Source organism: Geospiza fortis, unplaced genomic scaffold, assembly GCF_000277835.1.
Source record: "Geospiza fortis unplaced genomic scaffold, GeoFor_1.0 scaffold408, whole genome shotgun sequence".
Taxonomy (NCBI): Eukaryota; Metazoa; Chordata; class Aves; order Passeriformes; family Thraupidae; genus Geospiza; species Geospiza fortis.
The window spans coordinates 6237163-6259566 of NW_005054330.1; the positions used below are offsets into that span (position 1 = coordinate 6237163).

Consider the following 22404-nt stretch of genomic DNA (forward strand, 5'->3'; position numbering starts at 1 on the left):
GGGGGGCTGCGGGGACAGGGGCCTTGTGCCGCCCTCGGGCTTGTGCTGAAGCTGAACTTGGCCGTGCCGGGTTGTTTGTGTCTCAGCTGCGTTTCATAGGCGGCGTTTCAGGTCACTGCCTGTTTTTGGTTTCTTTTTCCTTCCTCTTCCGGCTTTGCTCGCTGTTTGGCGAGCTGGGATTCCTACTCTCCTCTTCCTTTAAGGATTAATGCTTTGTGTTCATTAGTACTGGGGTAAGCAGCTTGAGCGCTAAAGCCCTGGTGCTATAGTAAGAACATACATTCCCCAGTGCCTGTGAATAGAGCCCTTCATTTATCTTGTACCTGCGTTGTCACACCTCCCCGAGGGGTCCGGTATCCGCGTTCCCCTTGCCCCGGTGTTTCGGTGACCTCCTGCTTTGGGGGAGCTCAGGGTTAGCTGGCTGTTGTTTGCTCATCTGGAGTTCAACCCAAACTGTCTCACCTGGGATTGCAAACAGCTGCTTCTGCTGACAGAGCAGTTTGTCAGAAGCCAGTGTGGTTCCTGTCATCATTTCAAGGTAATACCTAAGCCCACATAGCTCTCTAAACTTGTTTAGGAAGAGAGTGTGTGTGTGAGCATTCCTGGCAACCTTTTTTTTTTTTTTTTCCCTAAAACCTAGAAATGGGGCAGTAGTGATTAAAATTGGTGATTTTACTTCTGGAAGTATATGAGAGAGTGCCAGCAGGTTGCTACACCACCATTGCTGTGCTGATTTCCTTCCTCCTCAGTGGTTTGTTTCAGCTGTATTACTTGAGGCCTCTGAGAAGGTAACAGTGCACTCCAGAGGGTTGACAAAATAAGTATCTTGGAGGTGTTTGTTGGCTCCTTTTTGGACCTTCTAAGCATGGTCATGTCCTGAGTAACCAAGTATTACCTGCTCTTCACCTGTATTAATTGGCCTTCCCCAGGATTGACAGAAGTGGGACATGGGAGGTGACTCACCCACAGCTCCCCAGGTTGTGGTGTAACCGTGCAATTAAAATTAAATTTTAACTTTGAATTCAGACACTTGGAAGTCTTTTTAAGAAGGACTTTTTCTGTCCCTGTCTTGCCAAGAGACACCTCCTCACTCCGGCCTCTTTTGTAGTGGTGTGTGGTGCTCTGTGGAGGATTGTTCACAGAATACAAACGTCCCTCAGGAAGGGGTTAAGATGATTTGTGCTGTGGCTGGTATCCCTTCATGTAGAAGATACAATATCTGGACTGAGGAAGAAAGTAAAAGGCCTGTTGTTCTAGCCCAGAATAAAAATGTTAAATGATTTTTATGGAGTGTCACCTTTCACAGGTTTGAAATAATGGCAGTGGTAGCACAGGAGCAGTGGGGAGAGGAATCCTGATGATCTCTTCTACTCCAAAACTTTTAATTAAATAATCACCGAAACTTTTCAAGACCTCTTTTTTTTTAATAAAACAGAGGAAGATTTTGTCATAGCACAATTCCAGTTAGTGATACTTGTTTCCAAACTACAGGGGAGGGCAGAGGGATGAGTTGCTTCCTTTACAGGGCGTCAAAGAGAGATGGACGAATTAGAATCTCTTTTCATAGGAGTAGGTGTTTATTTAGGAATATCTTAACTGGAGGGTACTGACAACTAAAACAAAAAGATTCCCTTGATGAAATTAGGGCAAACAACTGCACAGGATGCAGCTGGGCAAAACTGTGGTTATGTTTTCATAGCTGTTGGGTGTAGGACACTGGCATGTCACCATATGGAATCTTTTTCTGGAGTTCCTTATCACTCTCCTTGTAGCTGATGTGGTTCACCCTTTTATGGACAGGTGTCTGAATATATATGGGCTATATATAATAGGAACATATTTTATATATATATAGGAATATACAGGTATAGGATGTATTCTGGAAATCTTGCATCTCCTCTGAAATGGAAGGTAATCCTATGCACCACAGATCTTCCTCAGATGGTCACTGGGTTAAATCCAGTCAAGCACTTGCCACTTGATGCTTTCCAAAGTTACTTGCTGTAACTGTGCAGCTGGGGAAATGAAGAAATGCATATTCCTGAATCCTTATGGTAGCTTCTGTTTCTCTTGCAGTGCAGCTGGAAATTGGCTAAATAGAGTACTGTATTCCCATGTATTTGTGGAAGTTTGGTTCCTCCTATCTTTCAAATTTCACCTCAGAGACTAAAAGTTTCTGAAAGTTTCTAACTGAAAAGTTTCTTTATGTTCTATTAGTGTGCCAACAGGAATCACATCCAGTTAGAGTGGAATAAAGTAGCTAAGGCAAAATAGGCTTGTTGGGGTTCTCTGCAGTCCTGTGGAGCTGATGGACAGTGTTGGCTGTCACAAACCTTCCTGGGCCTTGTCACACCCAGTGTGAGCCTGCTTGGCTGGGCTGTGAGAGCTCAGTCACCTCCTGCTCACTGGGATGTTTGCCTTGGCAGCAGCAGTGGCCTCTGTGTGTTTTCATGAAACCACTCTGTGGCTTTAGTGTGATCCAGACCCCTTATGCAAGGCTGCTGGCTTCAGCACAGCTCAGCAGAAAAGAGGGGGCAAAAAGGTGCAAGGAAACAGAAATTCTCACCCCAACAGCAAGGCAGTACTGCTGCTCCAGTGCCCAAGTGGTCACCTACGGCTGCTTCTAATGCTCTGAGCTTCATCTCCCCTCTCTGGATCTTTGGAGATACAGCAGGAGAAACCACAAATCTCAGGGCTTGCTCCAAAATGACAGAACAGTTTTATTGTTAGTGTTTTTAAATTATACAGGCACTATTTTTTGTAAGTTTTTTGGAGTGTGAATGGGTAGATAAATCCATGTAATCTGTGTGTGTGTGTATGTATATATATAGGTTAGATGCCCATGAAAACAGCAAAAGGACTAACTGAGGACCTGAGTGAAGAGTGAGTACCTCGCCAGCGCACTCTGGCTGTTGCTAACTCCTCATTTGCCGAGAAACAAAACGACCAAATCCAAACTTACCCTGCTTAAAACTGGGATTTCACCAGAGAGGATGGCAGTGAGAATCTTCCACTTTTCTCTGTGCCAGAGTGCAGCCTCTCCTGCTCTGCCCTTTGTGGGAGTGCTGGGATGGATGATAGAAAGCAGAGAGCTCCCTGACATGTGGCATGCTGGAAAGGTTGGAAGGGACAGCGTTGCTTAGATTCAGGGTAGGGAGAAGCTGTTCCAATGTACAGATGCATTCTCCAAGCTCCTGGCTGTCTGCTGACCAATTTCATTACTGCTCTGATGGACCAGGCTTCTGCTGAGGTCAGTTATTCTCGTGGTGGGGAGGTGGAACTGCCCATCTGTAAAATCAGGTGTGAAGCATTGTTAGACTGTTGTAGGGTCCTTTTAAAAAAGGCACAAGTGGAGAGTTCTTTCCTATAAAATGTGAGAGTCACTGAAGTGACTCCCAAAGGCTCTAGGAGGTGCCTTAAATGGACACATAGTATGAGAGGAATGTGTGTGAACCATCTGACTGACAAAGCTGGTGGTGAGTAACTCGATTAAAACTTAAAGTGGCAGGAGATTCTTCTGTCAGCTCCAGGGCTGAGCTGTTCCTTGTTCAGTGATTTGTAAACACTCACTTTAGACTGACTTCTTTTGAGTTGTTTCTTTTCCCCATTTGAAGATGGCAAAGAAACTGCAAAGTGGTACAGGCACAACAAGCATGTGCCCCTCTAGTGCATTTGCAGAAATTACAGATAGAAGAGGGTGGCTGAGCTGACAAGTTCTGTTCCTGAGTAACTTAAGGAGTAGTCTAAACTGCTTCAAAACGACTTAATTTTTTACCAGAGACTCCGAGGTGTTGGTTATCCCTTCTTCCCAACAAATATTCTCAAAAAAGATCTGTCTAATCATTCAGCCAGACCTGGTCACACCCTCAGTACTTGGCAGCTTCTGGTGTGTTTTTTCCTGATAACACTCAAGCCATGTCCTTTTAGCCTGATGTGCATTAAAGCACTGCCAGCTCTGCAGGCATGTGTTTGAGTTACACAGCTGTGCTTCTGACAGAGTTGGTTTAATTCTGAATTAAAGGATCAGCCTTTTGAATAGCAGAGTAAATTACCAATTCTGATGATGAAGTTTGTCTGCAATATGGGCCTGTCACATTGTGTGAAAGTAATGATAGTGTCCTGTTCTAGCTGTAACTGCAGCCAGAGAAGTCTGACAAGTGCAAGAAACAGCAGACCAGCACAGAACCTGGTCCAGCCACTTTTATTGCTCGATTTCTTCTTTAGAAGTTGGATCCTCAGTGATACACAATAACACACAAACCATGCTGTTCTCAGCTCACCTTTTCTTTCTGAAGGATGCAGGTGGAAGAAAAAACTTAAAATAACAACAACAAAAGATACTTTATGTGGATGATGCCATTTAAATATTTTAAATGCTTGGGTAGATAGGAAGTGGTGCTGGGAAAGGGAAAAACTGGGAACACTGGCAATGAAACTTGCCCATATGAGAAACATGATCCTGAATCACAGTGTTGTGTTTGCCTGCCATGTAAGATTTATGTTAAGGGGTGGGGAGGAAGACTGCAAAGTGGCAAAAGGGAAACTAATAGGCTTTTGTAAAGTGCAACTAGATATTGTGTGAGGTGTTGCTGTTTGTGTAATGTTTACTGAGTATCCAGAGTGACTTTGGGGCTGGCTGCTGTGGGTAGATGTCTGGTGGGGCCTGAGGAGTTCTGTTTCTGAGTTATCACCATACCTCTGCTACAAATAAAACTTGGGGCAGGTGGTGGAAGTGCTGGGTTAAGCAGCCAGCCCACAGCCTGTTGTGTGCTTGGGCAGCTCTGATCTTGTGTCAAGACTACTGGAAATGCTTTCGTAGTATTGACTCTGTTCTAGCAGTTTGATTTAGCAGCTGTTGAGGCACAGAACACCCCTCTCAAGGGCTGGATTGACTTTTCTGCTCTTTATTCCTGCAGTTTTTTGCTTTGTGCTTCACCACTGTGTCCTGTGTTGGGATGAGTGGTGTGCCAAGTACAGTTTTTGGCAGACTGTTGTTGCTGCGTAGGTTGGTGAACTTTGTACTTAGATCTTAGGTATGTGCCCTGCAAGGCCATACAAAGCATTTGGTTTGTGCTTCAAGATCAATTAGCATTTTTTGGCCTGATGACATAAGAGTATTTTTAACATAGAATTAGATCTGCTGGGATCTTTTAAGCAAAAAGTGCGGAAGTGATTGAAAATGGGCAATGGAAGCCTTTAAGAAAAACACAGGCAGGGTATTTATACAGTGTATTTTATGCGTGATAAATATGATAAATGGGATGTTTTAGGCAAATTAAATGAAAAAAAAAAGAACTAGTTGTTGTCAGTTCTTGTAATGGTAAATCAATATGTGGTATGTGATGTTAATGTTTATAACTTAATGTACCAGGTAACACACTAATATATGGTGGTGGCAATTCCAAATCTGGAAAAAAGAAATTCAACTTTTTTTATAAAAGGTAGAGCACAGCAAATACTTGCTTTTAAACTCTTTGACCAACTCCTTGGGCAGTGATAGGAATGAAGTGGTTTGGGTTGCTGGGGGATTTAATGTTCTGATAAACACTGCTCTTAAGATAGTGACTGAGGTGAGCTCATCTCTGAGGTGGATTTAGCTGAAGTGCAGTACATGGGACCAACTCTGAGACTGCTGATCTGATTCTTCTTTTCTTTTCCTTTCAGATGGAAAGAATGCCAGTGGATCCAAACAGCGTTATAATCGAAAAAGAGAAACTTCATATTCCAAAAATGAGAACTTTTCCTTTCAGTCCCGTCGCTCCAATTCACAGAAAAGCAAAGCTTTTAACAAGATGCCCCCTCAAAGGGGAGGCAGCGGCGGAAGTGGGAAATCTTTTAGCTCTTCTAATGGTGGAAGACGAGATGAGGTGAGAAGTGTAATGCCCTGACTCCTCTCTTGGGATGAGAGGATCACCCTGAGCTGCCTAGATAGGTCTGCTGTGTTCAGTTCCTGGGTTGGGAGGGGAGGGAGTGATAAGAGGTGCTAATGTTGTTGAGATGCCGGAGGGAGTGTGAGCAGAGCAACTTGGCAGTTACAGAGGAGTGTTCTTTGCTCTGTGTGGTGGTGTTTGAGGGTCCCCAGGATGAGGGAAGAGATGAGAATCTTGACTCCATGTTTCAGAAGGTTGATTTATTATTTTATGATATTATATTAAAAGAAAATTATATACTAAAACTATACTAAAGAAAGAGAAAGGAGATATCAGAGGGCTAGCAAAGAATGATAGTAAACAACCTGTGACAGACTCAGAACCTTGACACAGCTGGACCATGATTGGTCATCAAGTAAAAACAATCCACATGAGAGCAATCAAAGATGCACCTGTTGGTGAACCACCTCCAGACCACATTCCACAGCCATCACATAGTTATTGTTTACATTTCTTTTCTGAGGTGTCTCAGCTTCTCAGGAGAAAAATCCTAGCAAAAGGATTTTTGTCAAATATCACAGTGACATCTCTGCTCTAAGAGAAAATGCCATCTGAGGAATGGTGCCAAGACAGGCCATGTACACATGACAGGGGTCCTTTGTGAAAATATACAGTGACACAGTTTCATTGCCCTCTTCCTGCTGGCCACACTATTTTTAGTACAGCCCAGGTGCCACTGGCTGCCTTGCCCACCTGGTTCACGTTCAGCTGCTGTTTACCAGCACCCCCAGGTCTTTTCCTGATGGTCTTTTCCAGCTGCTCTTTCCCAGGCCTGGGGCATTCCAAGGGGCTGTTGTGACCCAGTGTAGGACCTGGCACTTGGTGTTGTTGAACCTTGCACCACTGGCATTGACCCATCAGTGCAGCCTGTCCAGATCCCTCTGCAGAGCCTTTCTGTCCTCCAGCAGATCTACATTCCCACCCAGCTTCGTGTCATCTGTGAACTTGCACAGAGTGCCCTCAATCCCCTTGTCCAGATCATTGCTAAAGACATTAAACAAGACTGGCCCAAATACTGAGCTCTGGGGAACCCCACTCATGGGGGCCCTGCTGGATGTCACCCCTGTCCCTCTGCTCCCTGGGCCCAGCTGGATGTCACCCCCTGTCCCTCTGCTCCCTGGGCCCAGCCATCCAGACAGGGTTTTCAGTTGCAGTGGTTTGCTTATCCCAAGGCATGGGCAGCCAGGTTCTTCAGGAGAATGCTCTGAGAAACTGCCAGAGGCTTTTCTAAGGTCCAGGCAGACAACATCCACAGCTTTTCCCTACTACACTGTGTCACCTTGTCATAGGAGGAGATCAGGTTAGTCATGCAGAACCTGCCTTTCGTAAACCCTCGTTGGCTGGGCCTGGTCCCTGGTTGTCCTGTACACTGTTGGTGATGGCTTGAAGGATAATCTCCTCCATAACCTTGCCCATCACAGAGGTCAGACTGACAGGCCTGTAATTAATTCCCCACATGCTCCTTCCAGCCCTTCCTGTAGGTGTGTGTCACATCTGGTGACTTGCAGTCAGCTGGGACCTCCCAGTTTGCCAGGGCTGCTGGTAAATGCTGCTCACAGCTGCCAGCTCCCTCCCTCCCTGTGGGTGGATCCATCCAGCCCCATGGGCTTGGGGGTGTCTGGGTGGCACAGCAGGACACTCACTGTTTCTCTGGAGTGGGGTTCATTCTGCTCCTTGTCCCAGTCTTCCAGCTCAGGGGGCTGGGTACCCTGAGGTCAAGTGCCTTACTATTAAAAGCTGAGGGAAAGAAGGCATTAAGTACCTCAGCCTTTTCCTCACCCTTTGCCACTACTTCCTTCTGCATCCAGTAAAGCCTGGGGATTTTCTTTAGCTCTCTTTTTGTAGCTAATGTATTTATGGAGCCATCTTTTTGTCTTTTACAGCAGTGGCCAGATTAGGTTCTGGTCAGGCTGTGGCCCTTCACTTCTTTCCCTGCACAACCTCATGGCATCCTTGTAGTCCTGTTGAGTTCCCATCCCTTCTTCTTCAGGTCATAAATTCCTTTTTTCCCTGAGTTCCATTTAAAATTCTCTGCTGAGCCAGGGTGGTCTTCCCTCATTTTTTGGCACAAGGGGACAGCATGTTCCTGTGCCTTTAAGATTGCTTCAAGCATGTCCAGTCTTTTGGACTCTTTTGCCCTTCAGCACTGCCTTCCAAAGGACTCTGCCAGCCAATCTTCTAAACAGGCCAAAGTTTGCTCTCTGAAGATTGATTGTGTCCGACCAACTCAGGGGCACAAATTTACAGGTGATAGTGGTATTGCAAAAATTGTATTGGCAAGGTAAAACCAGATTGAGGCTTTTATGCTGATGTGGATCTAAATATTATAGAGTGTTTGTGGGCTTTAACTGATACTCTGGTTTTTCAGTGTTGGTGGATGAGCAGCACTTCTCACCCAGATCACTGGCTGAGAATTCACCTACTGCCTCTGTTGAATTCTGATTTGTTCATTATGTGAAAACTAACCAAAACAAGCACAGCCTGTGCAAACAGTAATCAGGCTTGTATTACTGTCTAAAAGGGTATGGTCAGGATTTGATCAACTTCTTGCCTGTGTTTTGCCAGCTTTTACGTGTCTGTGGTTGTTTTAACTTTCTTCCTTTTGCTCAGTGTGGGGTAAGAGCACTGAGTTCTGACTTTCAGGTTCTCATGCATTTCTAGCACTGCACTACTTGATTTACAGAGCAGGGATGGGAGAAGGTGAGTGAGTAGATGCTGCATATGCTGTGTGCTGTCACTGATGGGACCTGGATGTCCACCTGTACTGATGCTTTGCTGTAAACTCCAGCAATTTGTAACCAGTGCTGTTCTCTCTTAGGTAGCAGAGGCTCAACGGGCAGAGTTCAGCCCTGCCCAGTTCTCTGGTCCCAAGAAGATTAATCTGAACCACTTACTGAACTTCACCTTTGAACCCCGTGGCCAAGCAGGACATTTTGATGGGAATGGACATGGCAACTGGGGGAAAAGGAACAAGTGGGGACATAAACCATTCAACAAGGAACTCTTCCTGCAGGCCAAGTGAGTGGGAGATCCATGGGGCTCTTAGACTTCTGCAGAGACATGGAGCTGTAAGGGGTGACAAGCCAGGGAATTGTGTTTGGGCTTGACTAGTTGTCTTGTCTTTTCCAGGATGAAATTACCTTTCTGTAGTGTTTTTAGTGGTAATGACTATATTTTAAAGGGATGTTGTCTTTGCCTATTTGCAGAGGTATCTGTTGGAGTGAGTCCTTTAGATATGAACAAAAATCCTCTACTCAAATTTTCAAGCACAGCTTTGGGACATGACACTCCTATTTGGGAATATCTGTATAGTTCCTTATAAAAGATGGTTGTTTTTCAGAAGTTGCTTGTTGAGGTAGAAGTGATAGCAGTTGCTAGATGAAAGTTAATCTGAATTTTTAAGTCCCAAAGGCAATTACTTATATGGGTCTTAGTTCTTAAAATGCTGATTGTTTTGTGGGCCCCAAAGTATGTAGTATAACCCAAATGATGATCAATATAGTAACCTAGCAGCAGGATTCCTTTTTGACTGTAAATTTCCCCAGAATTTGAAGTGTGTTCAGGACATCCTATCTCTGATAATATTAAAGATAAAAAGTATTTTCAGCCTTGATGCTTCTGATTTCTCCATAATGTTTTGTGGCTTATTGTAGTGAAGTCTATTTGCAGGAACCCCAGTAGCTGTAGTTTTTGTGACAAGATTTTTCCCCATGTGGATTCCCTGTTTTTTAATAGATCCCCATTGCAGCTGACTGTTTCCTACACGTTTCTGGAAAACCAGTCTGCCTGGCTCATTCTGTACTTACTGTGTGATGTTGTGTCAAACTGAAATTAGACACACCTGTGTCCTGAAAAATCTGAGTGTGACCTGAACTCTTGATTTCTTGTTGGTAGAAGTTACTGACTGCATCCAGCAGTTTGCTGCTGGACAAAGAAGAAGCTGAGAGAACCCTATAGGATAGTTCTCAAAAAGTTTTTAGAAACAACTGAGTGGATCATCTGTCTCTTTGCCTTTCCCCAGCTGCCAGTTTGTTGTCTCTGAAGAACAGGACTACACAGTCCACTTTGCTGATCCAGATACCTTGGTCAACTGGGACTTTGTGGAGCAAGTGGTCAGTTGTGATGGGCTAGACTTTTTTTTTTCCTTCTTAAGAACCTCAACCTGTCTTTAACTACCTCCTTCCCTCTGTGATGTTACATAAAACTCATCTGTTTTTGAGTTGAGGCCTTTTCTGTCACTCCCACAATACTGGGAAAGATCTGTCATGGAATATATTATGAAATACTTTCATGACAGGAAAAGAGAAGTGCTAAAATCTATTAGGAAAATTAGCAGCTTCTTCTTGCTTTCGCAGATGGGAGCTCATCAAAAATAGTATCTGACATTCTGTAGACAGAGTCCTTGTGATCGAGATATTAACAGAAAACTTGGGCATGAGTCCACAGAAGAGGACTAGAGTGTAGAAATTTGAAGAATTATTCTGTGCATAGGTGGCCTATCTTGCCTAGCAACAAAATGGAAAATCTCTGGAGAATTGTGGTCAGAAGTTTTGGGTTGCCTCAAGCAGCAATTTATATCTGCCAAGACAGTCTGGTGCATGGTGTAGGTGGAGAGGAGGTAGGCTTACTGTTACCTGTCACTACAAGAGAGCTGAAAAATCTAGGTGCTTGGTTGGCAGTTATGCCTCTGCCACACAGAGAAGCTACCAAAGTGTCTGAGTAGACCTAGCATGTTGATGGAAGTGGGTAAGTTCAGTCTCACAGTTACACAGGGCTGCACAAGTCTGCTCGTGGGAGAGGCCACAGAGCTCGCTTGCCTTCTCACTGTCTGAATTCACATGATGGGGATACTGCTAACTCTTAGACATGATGAATACCTGAGGGGAAACATGAGAAGACTCACTTTTTAATGTTGTTAGAGTAGAAATAAGCCATAAGAAATAAGATGGGTTGCTTAGAAGGTTATTCTGTGTGCAGTCTGAAGGTGTTAGTTCACAGTGCACTAATTTCTTGGTAAATAAACAGAGCCTAAAGAGCTGGAAGATAATATATTAGAGTAGATCTTACAGGTGGCTTATTCTGGATCCCAGGAACTGATTTCTGAGTCTTGTACTGTTCTTCTCATGTGCCATTTCAGCGAATCTGTAGCCATGAAGTGCCCTCTTGCCCCATATGTCTGTACCCACCAACTGCTGCCAAGATCACCCGCTGTGGGCACATCTTCTGCTGGGCATGTATCCTTCACTATCTCTCCTTGAGTGAGAAGACCTGGAGTAAGTGTCCTATTTGTTATGGCTCTGTCCATAAGAAGGATCTCAAGAGGTGAGATGATATTAATTAAATCATGCATCTTTTTGCAATGTTATTTTTACACTGCTAACCTCCTCCGTACATTGCAGTGTTGTTGCTATGGAAACACGTCAGTATGCAATTGGTGACACCATTACAATGCAACTCATGAGGAGAGAGAAGGGTGTTCTGGTAGCACTGCCCAAATCCCAGTGGATGAATGTGGTTCAGCCTGTTTACATCAGAGGTGAGTGTATCTCAGTCCTGGTGTTGGAATCCTGTTCCTGACTGTGACCAGAGTTTGTGTTGGGACAATTGACCCTGGCTGCAGAACATGGGGCTTAGCAGCAGAAAAGCTTGATGACCACACATTAACAGTAAACTTTGTACTCACACTGTTTTTCTGTAGAGGCTTTAACTTGTGTGCTGTGTCCCTTCAAGTGACTGAACTCAGACTCCTGCCTTCACAGTCACTGCTTATGGTTTGATGTGTCCTTTGTATCCTGCAGTCACTGGTGTGACTCTTACTGCTTTTATTGGCTCTTCAGTGTCCTTAACATTTTTCCTCCTGACTCATTATACAGCTTCACAAAAATAACTGTCTCTGTGTCTAAACTATTTCAAGGCTGTAATCTTCAACAAGGTTTTCATCATCTTCACTTATCAACTGAAGTCAGTGAATGCTATGGGGAAATAATCAAAATTATTGCAAACCTTATTCCAAACATCTGTTGCCTGACATCTTCAGTTTTCTCCAGTCAAGAGTGTGACTAACTCATCATCATCTTATCTGTTAGTATCGCACAAATTTTGTGACTAAAGAAATAATTTTACTGAACATTGCTGCTTTGTGGGCTGTCTTGGCTCACTTCATTTTGCAGTCACATTTAGGAAAGGCTGCATGCATTTAAACTCTCTGGAAAAAGTCTTCCAGCATGTGAGGGATATCCAGCATGCAGGCTGTGGTCTTGAATGTTTCTCAGTATTTGAAACTAGAGGACTTTAAGTATTTTCATAAAACAAACAGAAGAACAAGTATAGGATTTCAGAACACTCTAGAGCCAGGAAATTCACCATTGACTTGGTGTCTGTAGATAATTCTTTAGCTTACTATTTCTGCTGTGCTTCTTGTAAAAACCTCTCAATTTTGTTTTATATGGATTTTTAATACAAATGGGCTTATGAACTAGTTTGAGCCAAGGCAAGGTGGCTTTGCAGAAATTTCCAGCAGCAGTATTTTTGAGAGAAGAGGAAGAAGCTGCAGACTGCATTGTTACAGGAAGCCTTGACGCCCTCAAGGCTTCTCAAAGGTGATGCTCCTACAGTGTGGAAGTTTAGGCTTAATTTTTACTGATGTGTAGCAACTCAATGGTGAAGTGGCAGATGAACTGCTGTGTGGGGGAGGTGTCAGAGCAGCTATGTGACACCAGCTTGTGATACAATGGTAATTTGTGGAGTCTGTATCAAACTCTTGCTGAGTGTTGTCTGCCCTGAGGGATTAACTCCCAAAAGTGAGCAGTAGCAAAACTTCAGAAGAAGCAGCACTCCAAACTGGTGGCTCTGCATGCAGATATTAATGATTTGGTGCTCCTTCCGTGCAGATGACCAGCACAGTCAGTATTCAAAGCTGCTTCTGGCATCCAGGGAGCAGGTCTTGCAGCTGGTGATCCTGGAGGAGAAAGCAGCACTACTGAAACAGTATGAGGAAGAAAAACACACCCCAGAAGCCTGTTTCATTGAGGCAGCTATCCAGGAGCTGAAGGTAACAACCTCTTTGGAGCCTTCTGGTAGCTTTATTTTTTAAGAGTGTGCTGAGCACCCTTGTTCTGCTGTATGGATGGGGGTGGGTGATTATTCTGGTCTCTAGCAAGTTGCTGGTGTTTGCTGCTGGAGTAGCATTATACACCTTGAAGGAGACTGTAGCCTTTGGGCCCCAGGTATCTGATGTGGTGTTCAGGATAACACAGCAGAATGGTTTTTATGGGATGGTATTCCAGTAAAGGAATGCCAGGGCAAGCCTAAAAATAACTATAGGGGTGGACTCCTGGCTTAAAGGGCAAAATTGAAACTTGATCCCTTTGGATGATCTCCAGGAGCGAGAAACAGCCCTGTCTGCTGACCAGGATAAAAACAATGGCATTGCTGGAATCAGTGCAGCTGTGGAAGAATTGGTCCTAGAAAGCTCCAAAGCTGTGGAGCCTGCTGTTTCCCAAGAGAAAAAGGTGGGTGACAAATCTGCTCTGGCAGATCCTGTTAACACTTAATTCTGCCACCTCACAGTGCAGTGTGTGGGGAGCTCGTGCCAAAGATTTTTGCAGAGATGATAATCTTTGGAGTAGGTGGTGTGGTACTAACTCTATCCTCTCTGCTGTGGTAGTGTGATGTGGAATATCTCTCTGCATTCGATGAGGAGCTTGTGGAGCCTTCCTCTGACCTGGCAAGTTCCTTTTCACCTCCTGTGGAAGTAGAAGAGGCAGTGCTGGATGAGGAGGAAGTACCTGAGGTGGACACTGTAGTAGAACCTGTTATGAACACTGTGGAGGAGCCAAATCCAGCTGAAACAAGCTGCCAAGAATCTAAAGATACAGTTAGCAGTGGACATCTTGGCAACTCTCCTTTTTACTATTTTTATCAAGGTCAGTGCAATGAAATCCTGAAATCACAGGGGCAGAGATGCCTCCTTTGGGACCCTCCTTGAGGAATGTGTTTGTCAGTTCATTAGATGCAGCTAACCCCTGTGAAATAAAAGTCCTACAGGAACTCAGAAAGGAGCTTTAATTTTCTTAGTGGAGGATGTCCTGAGGTGAGGAGAAGAGTACTGAAAATGAACAGGCAAGGAAGGAATGATGATGATGTGTATTGTATTTGTGGGGTGCCCTCGTGGTAGGAAGGAATGATGAATCTGACTCCATGTTCTCAGAAGGCTAATTTATTATTTATGATACTATATTATATTAAAGAATGCTATACTAAACTATACTAAAGAATACAAAAATGATACTTACAGAAGGCTAAAAGATAGTAGTGAAAACTCATGACCCTCTCTCCAGAGTCCTGAGGGTCAAAGAGTCAAAACAGCTCACAGCAGAAACCAATGAAACAATCTCCAAACACACCCCCAAGGAGCAAAACACTGGAGAAGCAAATGAGATAATTACTGTTTTCCTTTTTCTCTGAGGCTTCTCAGCTTCCCAGGAGAAAAATCCTGGGCAAAGGGATTTTTCAGAAATTGTGAATGTGACAGATGTATTGCCTTTCAGCGGAGGATGGGCAGTGCATGTACCTTCACCCTGTGAACGTTCGCTGCCTTGTGCGTGAATATGGCAGCTTGGAGAAGAGTCCAGAGAAGATAACTGCAGCTGTGGTGGAGATAACTGGCTACTCCATGACAGAGGTAGTTATTTTATCTTCTTATTAATTAAGAAGATAAAACCTTGCTTTGGCAGGTTGGTCATTGTAGAGGAGACTTGATTCACTTCAGTAGTAAGAAATAATAAGTATGAATGGGTAGGGATGCTAATCTGTGAAGGGCTTCTGTGGAAGGTGCTGGGCCTTATGTTGCCTTTGATAAGTAGGCTGCAGTATAGATTTTTTCCCTAGAAGGTCCAGTACAAAAATAATTGCATTGCAAATCTGGTATTGCAGAATTTTATTCCAGTGATGTGTGTGAGAAGGGAGGAAGAACATGAAAATCAGTAAGCAAGCTGATGTAACTGCATCCAAGTCCGATTATGATGTAGCTGGTGGAGATCTTGGAACATTTGATTCTGACTCAGGGCATCCGTCATGTGTTTGTAGTTTTTAAAGTAATCATTGTGTCACTGGTGCTATTTTTTTCCATTTGATTTGATGACTGTAGTGCATTCTATTTCTGTTCATCACCATGGCTGCCTCTAGTCCTTGTGGTGATATATCACTCTCTCTTTATCAGGATATAAGACAGCGTCACCGCTACCTCTGTCACTTGCCCCTCACCTGTGAGTTCAGCATTTGTGAACTGGCTCTGAAGCCACCTGTCATCTCTAAGGAGACTTTAGAGTTGTTCTCAGGTTTGTAGCTGTTCTTATCCCTTTAATGGTAGAAAAGAGAACATACTTTAGAGCTTTACTCCTCTTGCACCACCTGTCTGGTGACTGCTGGAGACAGAACAGCCCCAGCTCACTGTTTCATAGACAGCAGTTACAAAAAGAATAAAAAAATCCCAACTGCTTGGAAGAGCATATGTTGAATGTAAGCATATTTTGTTACTAATGTGTTATAAGGCTGTTCTCAGAGCTGGAGGAAACCTTGCCAGAGTGTTGGTGTGGGTTTTTTGATATCCAGCATTGTGCATTGCTCCTAGATGACCTTGAGAAGAGGAAACGTCTGCGGCAGAAGAAAGCTCGCGATGAACGGCGGCGTGAACGCAGGATTGAGATGGAAGAGAACAAGAAACAGGGCAAATGTAAGTGCTGATGGCACATAACTGGTGGATTTCCAGTCATATTTGGTTGCTGAGCTGATTTCTTGAGCTATAGGATGAACTCTGAGGCCTGTAGCTTGTAGTGTGTACTTAGAACAAGATTACACAGCATTAGGAACAATGACTGTGTAATGAAAAACATCAGCTGTTTTCGTCAGGATGTTAAGTGATGTTATGCAATTGCTGCATACTTGTGCATTTTAGGAGGGATGGAGGGCATTCAAGGGCACAGTTATCTCCATGGTGTACATAGCTCTCTGTTTTTATAGTAATCACGATGTAAAGTGAAAAGTGAAGAAAGCAAAAAAAGGCCTAGAAACTGCTTCCATCCAGCAGCAGGACTTGTACTGGTCTCCAAATAGAGGGTGGAAAGAAATGAGCTGGCACCTCCTAGACTCCTGAAATGACTTGCATATTGACAGTCCTCCCCCACATTGTGTAGTGCTGTAATTTAAAATCTCTTTCTAGATCCAGAGGTCCATATTGCTCTGGAGAATCTGCAGCAGTTCCCTGCTTTTACCTCTTGCCCTGGAGAAACTACCAGTGTTGATCATCAGGGCTTCTGTCAGTCTCCTCTTGGCAGAAGCCCTGTGTCTCAGACAGGTGAGCATCTGGAAAAACACATCACATCTAGCTCTTGATCATTCTTTTGGGATCTATTGCTTAGGTCATGATGCTAAACTTTCTCAATATTGATCAAAGACAGCTTCTTTTCAGAGAAGCTCAGCTGCTCCATCTCTGAAAGTGTTCAAGGTGAAGTTGGATGGGGCTTGGAGCAACTCGGGGTAATGAAAGGTGTGCCTGCCCATGGCAGGGGGGTGGATTGAGATGGTCTTCGAGTCCTTTCCAACCCAAACCATTCTGTGGTTCTGTGATTTTTTTCCTAGGCTGCCTATGAGATAATACACAAAAGGCAGACATGGTTAAGAAACATTCTGTTCCTTTGTCTGCTTTTTACTTCCTCTATCTTGACAGTATGAGATCTGCATTGGAGTTACCCCATCTTTTACATAAAGCAGAAGAAAGGAAATAATTGCCCCAAAAAGGGAAGAAAATGGTGTTTGCCAGGAAAACACTACTGGCGTTTTTTCTTTCTATCCATCTCCATCTTCTCCAGCACATTATTCTAAAATAAATCCACAAAAAGCATCCCTGCCAGCTTTCAAGAATAAGTAAACAAAACCCCTCAAGCAAACAAACAAACAAAACAAAAACAACAACAAAAAACCAAAACAAAACAAAAAAACCAAAAGAAAACCCCAAGCAAACTTAAATTTCCCTTAAATAAAAAGACAGAGGAAATTTGAGAGATCCCACTGTGTGACTGATGGATAGAACCAATGAGATCAAAATGAGTCATTACATAGGATAATAAAACTTTATTTCTGTTACATCCTGTTAAGCAGTATAATGACTGCCTTGGCCAAATGCAACTGGCTTTAATTCTCAGTTCCTTTCTCTGTAGAGTCTATTCCAACTCCACTGTCACCTGCTGCCAGCCAGGTCAGCCCATTGCTCTGTGGAAGCTTGGAAGAAGAGTCTCCCTTTCCTTCCTTTGCCCAGGTAAACCATGTAGCAGAGTGAATCTTGTCAGAATTACCTGTGTCCTAGTTGGGTACTAGACTGAGACTACAATTGCTTCCCCTACAAAAACACTGTGGGATAAATCTTAGGGAGACGTCAAAAGGTTTGAGTGCTTGAAGGGGTTTCTAAATTTTTCTTGCCACTTAAGGGGTCTGCAGGATTGTTCAAGTATGTGGAATTTAATCATATCCTACCACTGTTTTGATAGATGTTGAGAGTTGGAAAGGCAAAACCAGAAACGTGGCCTAAACCTGCTCCAAAGACAAGAGGTAAGAAAATTTGGTAGTAGTACTTCAGGTTCTTTACCATGCACCTAAATGTAACTTCAAAAGAAGCATCTGGAGTGTGGAGGGGCATTTGTGTGGTTAAAGTTTTATAGAGCCTTCTGCACTCCTTCCCTCTTTCAGATGAGAACACTCTGGCACTCCCTGTGCCTGGAGAGAGTGATGGAGAAAGTGATAGCTCTGACCGGATACCTGTGCCCAGCTTCCAGAATTCCTTCAGCCAAGCTATTGAGGCAGCCCTCCTGAAACTGGACAAACCGTCCACAGCTGATCATTTATCAGGTAAAAGGCAGGGGGAAGGGCAGGAAAGCTTTCTGAAGTGAAAAAATTGAGTATTTCCCCTTCTTCCTCTGGGAGAAGTGAAAGCAGCAATTTTGGGGACCAAAAATTGGCTAGAGAACTGTTCTGAAAATTGGTTGTGGTTTCTGAACAGCTTGACTAGAGCTTCTGTCAGCTTAAAGCAGCCTCTTAGTGGGAGCTGAGATCTCCAACTAGCAAAGAATGCTGTTAGGACAAAGATGGCTTTGGACAATTATGTTGGCCAGGTCTCTACTGGAACGTAGATTAAGCTTTTTCTTAAGGAAGTTCAGGTTATAAATTTCTAAACTGAAATACCTGAGCTGCTGAACTACCACTTCAGCTTGACCAAAATGTCCAGGTAACTGCTAGCTGACATTTCAAATTAGGGAGTGTGAAACAAATTGAGGTGAACTTAAACCTGGTGCTGGCTGGTGAAACTTGTTTTTAATGCTCAGTTCTGATGTTTTAGCTTTGGCTTCTGTTTGGAGACTGCACTGGATGATGGAGAGAGTTGGATGGGAGGGCCTGGGAGTTTCAGTGGAGTGTCTGCTCCACTTGTGGTTTTTTTGGACACATATCCAAATGATACTTGTTGGAAAGGCAAACTGCTGCACACTGCAGTCCCAGGATCTGCTGTTGCAACAGCAACTTTACAATCATTTAGGCATGTTTATAATTGTGTTTCAGATGTGATGGAGTCTCCCTTAGTTCATTTGCAGTAATTTTTTTGTTAAACTACCTGGTGTTCAGTGAATTGATAGTAAGTGTTGTGGACCTGTAGAAGCCACTTAAGCCCAGGAAGACCATTTATAATTTCTGTGTGATGTTCCTGTTCCATGATAAGAATGACAGTATTATTTTAATTCTTCACAGAGGAAAAGGGAGGCAAGAAAAGAAAGAAACAGAAGCAGAAGCTATTGTTCAGCACCTCTGTTGTTCACACAAAGTGATTCTGCTATTCAAGAGAAGTTTCCTCTCCTGGTTTTCTTTTAATTTTGCTTTGTTTTGCTGCTATAGTTTAAGTATTTAAATTTGATCAGCCTAAACTTGTTTTTCCAGGACTTCTAGGGGCTTCAGGAGGAAACTGTGACAGTATATGTTGAAGTAACATGTTTTGATTCCAACTGCTTAATGAATTTATACTGAAACAGAGTTTTGGAAGTAACAGCCCAGAGACAAATCTGCCAAGGCTTCTAGTTGCTGAGTCAGTCCTTTGGGCCTGATAAGCAGTGTGAAAGTCCTTACAGGTGTGTGGCACTGCCAAAGTACTGCAATATTACCCAAGAGAAAAGGCAGGGAACCTTTATTTTCCTGTAATTATTCATGGGCAGAAGTCCAGCTGACTGACAGTAGTGCTGTTGCAGTAAAGCTGTCAAACTGCTCTCTTGAGAAACTGGTTTTGGCTGCACTGGATACAGGCAAAACAGCTTATTGGCTTTAGAGTGTTAGCTGCTATATCTGTTCTTTTTCTAAAGAGCAAGAATTCCTCCTGTTCTCCTGGCTTGGAAAGATAAAAAGCTGAGGTGAGTGTAAAGCAGAACTTGGCTACTTGGTTTTAAAGTGGCTTGATGAATTTGTATTTCAAAATGGCACTAGTGGTAGAAGGAACCTCCTGACTTCTCTCAGTTGTTCAGGTCTGTTTTAATGTGGGTGAGTGAGGCTGCTGTTTTTTGTTTATTTTTTGCCAACCATGGGCTACTCATTCTTTTTAACCTGATCATCTAGAATAAACACTCCCCTCTAGGGCTCCTGGTAACCCTCTGAATGATGGTTTGACACTGGCTGCTCTTGAGTTGGAAGAACAACTGATAGCTGAAGTCTGTAGATAACTTTTACACCCCAGCAAGAAACTGGGGTTCTCTTGTACTGGGCTAAGGGCCTGGATGTGCTTGGGTCTGGGATTTAAGTGGATCTGTGCTATGACCATGTCTCCTCTGGACCCCTCCCTGCTCTTTCTTTGGGTGGTCACATTCTGCACTGCTTGTGGTTTGAGCTACTGAGTTAAGTGGTGTGGATTTTGTTGAATAAAAGTGTAAAGCACCAGTCAAGACCAACAGTTGCAATAAACGAAACGCACACACGCTCACAGTGCTGCAGCTGAACTGTCACAGCAGCCTGGAGCCCTAGAACATTGCACAGGGTCACATTTTACCTTCCTGCTGGCAGAATTAATTGCAGGGTGCTGGTAAAAAGTACCACTGACCTTAGGGAGGGGGACTGACAGTGTCTTCTGCTGTCTTCAGCCCCAGTGGCACAGGCTTCACTGTGCTCTGTCCCTCTGACACTGATCTGAGCGGAAGGTGTGTGTCTGAGGCACCTGGAGTCAGGTGTTCCAACACCACTGGCATTCAGTGGCTGTGTCCCTGTTTAAAAAGCTGCTGGGTGCTTGATTTCAGAGCAGCAGGCTCCACATGTGTGCCTCATGGGAAGCTGGTACCAAAGAGTCCATCACATGTGGCTGTCAACCAGAAAGAACAGGAGAGAGGGGAGGTAAAAAATATTTCCAACTGCTGCAGGAGGCTAGAGGAAACACCTGCAAGACATTCTTTGAAAGCAGCTTGACTTCACGCTTGGTCACAACTAACCCCACTCAATGAAGGACAGTACAGCTTGTCAGGGGACTGCAAAGAAACTAAGGATACCTGACAGTGGTCACACATCTTCTGTCAACACTTTAAATGCATATGGAAAACAATTGGTGAGGCAGAGAAAGCCTAAGAGAGACTCAGATATGCAGTGAACTGTGGTTACAGCAAGTAATTTTAAGCTAAGGAACAGGAGTAACAATATTTAAGTGTCTAACCAGTATCTGTTGTGTTCTGTTATCTCTGCACATTTATAGTCAACTTTTCTTTGCATTGGGAAGAGAGAATAGCTGGAGCTGGTGTAACTCACCTCCACATGTCACAGGCACTAGGATAAGGGAAGTGATGTGGGCAAGGCAGGCTGTCCCTGCTGCAGGGCTGTCCCCACAGGGACAGCATCTTCAATTGTATCTTGTTTTCCTATGGATTCGAGATAATACCAGCATTGCTACTTTCCTGTAACTGATTGGTGTAAACTTAATAAATATCTAAGCAGTACTTGTACCTATGAGTTTTATAATGGGGGGGATGGAGTTGAGCCTTGCACTCTGCCATACATTCCATGAACTCACTGCTCCTGTGTACACAACTGGTGCTTTTCTCACTCAAAACAGTGATGGCCCTGTGGCTAACAAAAAAGCAGATGTTAATGCTTTTTGTATGTTGAAGGAGAATAACTACATTCCTTGTCTGTGCCAACTGCCTAAAAGCTCCCTTCTACCTCAGCATGAAGAACATGTTGAGCTGCTGCTCTCCTCAGGAGTGCAAGTGGTTTTGACTCCTGGAGTCATAGGAGTCAAAACCATAGGAGAAATAGGCAAACCATAGGAGAAATAGGCAAATAACCTACTTAAGTGAAATCATGTTTTATTTTTTTAAATTTAAAAACATTTGGAATGGGGAATGAAGTCTAAATATGAACAAATACTTTTCCAGTCCCCTGCACTGCTTAACGCTGAAGATAACCAGTCCCATCTTGAGTAAACAAGCATAGAATAGAGGTGAACAGTAACAAGTGACATTCAGTCTGTCTCTGTGCCATCATCATCCTCCTCATCTCCACTTTCAGACTGCTCTTCTGTCAGGGAACAGCTCAACAAGGACTTCTGTATACATTGTCTTTCCTCTGCAATAAAGAAAGCAACAGAGGGTTATTACTTGATCTCTTCACATACACTGGACTGTCCTCTACTTCTAAAGACAAAAGCATTTCTCAGGCCAAGAATTCAGAAGTAGCCCAGCATATCCTACAAAAACCCCAGGAGTTGAGGCTACGTTTTTTAGGAAAGTGGCTGGAGGAACTCACCTTCATTTGTACAGTTTTGCAACAACCTCAGCAGCTGTGTTCTGTTATACTGAATCAGGAATTTCTGACATGTTCTTATGGTACCTGTTAAAGTTACAAGAACAGTATGTAACAATCTACACAACCAAATGTTTCAGAGCTGCGTGTGTATTTCCTAAAGAGCACTGCATCAAGTGACAAATCCCCAGGAAACAAGGTTGTTATTGTAAATGCTACAAAGGGGCTGCAGACTTCTGCACTGCTGAGGTTAAGTGGTGGAGTAATAATTTCTAACATGCAGTGCCTATTACTTCCCTTGGGGGTTAATTTTCACAATACAGAAGATACTATACTTTGAAAATATATTTTAAATAATGTAACATTGTATTTGCTGCTCTGGTTTTGAGATAAATATAATGAAGCTTCAAGCAAAATTAACGAGGCTTTCAAAAAAACTGCTGGTGCCTGTTTTTTATTTAGATCTGCTGAAAGCAGTTGCTGTTATTAACATAGAGGAATGTCTGTCGCACCCAGAGCAGCACCACGGAGCCGGTATGATTAAAGCTCCATCCTCCCCCCGAGCCCGGGGGCTCCTGACCTCCGACGTGCAGGGTGTTGAGGAGGCAGGGGTAGCGCTGCCCGCGGCTCTCCAGGTGCCGCACGAAGGGCAGCGCGGAGCACAGCA

The 22404-nt window shown here is 43.7% G+C and overlaps 2 protein-coding genes across 2 annotated transcripts in view; one reads left to right on the forward strand and one right to left on the reverse strand.

The window, feature by feature from the left end:
* The window catches only part of RNF10 (ring finger protein 10), a 22837-nt gene extending 1905 nt beyond the window's left edge, over window positions 1–20932 (forward strand). The window contains exons 2-17 of the mRNA XM_005421565.3: window positions 5665–5867; window positions 8749–8948; window positions 9952–10042; window positions 11068–11252; window positions 11330–11466; window positions 12821–12981; window positions 13313–13441; window positions 13597–13855; window positions 14480–14613; window positions 15151–15268; window positions 15562–15663; window positions 16150–16284; window positions 17147–17244; window positions 17474–17534; window positions 17673–17831; window positions 18723–20932. Coding sequence (XP_005421622.1) covers window positions 5665–5867; window positions 8749–8948; window positions 9952–10042; window positions 11068–11252; window positions 11330–11466; window positions 12821–12981; window positions 13313–13441; window positions 13597–13855; window positions 14480–14613; window positions 15151–15268; window positions 15562–15663; window positions 16150–16284; window positions 17147–17244; window positions 17474–17534; window positions 17673–17831; window positions 18723–18799 — 2249 coding nt within the window. The 3' untranslated portion in view covers window positions 18800–20932. The remainder of the gene's footprint in view (window positions 1–5664; window positions 5868–8748; window positions 8949–9951; window positions 10043–11067; window positions 11253–11329; window positions 11467–12820; window positions 12982–13312; window positions 13442–13596; window positions 13856–14479; window positions 14614–15150; window positions 15269–15561; window positions 15664–16149; window positions 16285–17146; window positions 17245–17473; window positions 17535–17672; window positions 17832–18722) is intronic.
* Window positions 20933–21284: 352 nt separating this feature from the next.
* POP5 (POP5 homolog, ribonuclease P/MRP subunit) lies at window positions 21285–22399 on the reverse strand (the record flags this gene model as incomplete). The annotated part of the gene is made up of 3 exons (XM_005421487.2): window positions 21285–21560; window positions 21741–21824; window positions 22318–22399. Coding segments are annotated over 3 exons (270 nt in total), but the record flags the coding sequence as incomplete, so codon positions are not given.
* Window positions 22400–22404: the final 5 nt, after the last annotated feature.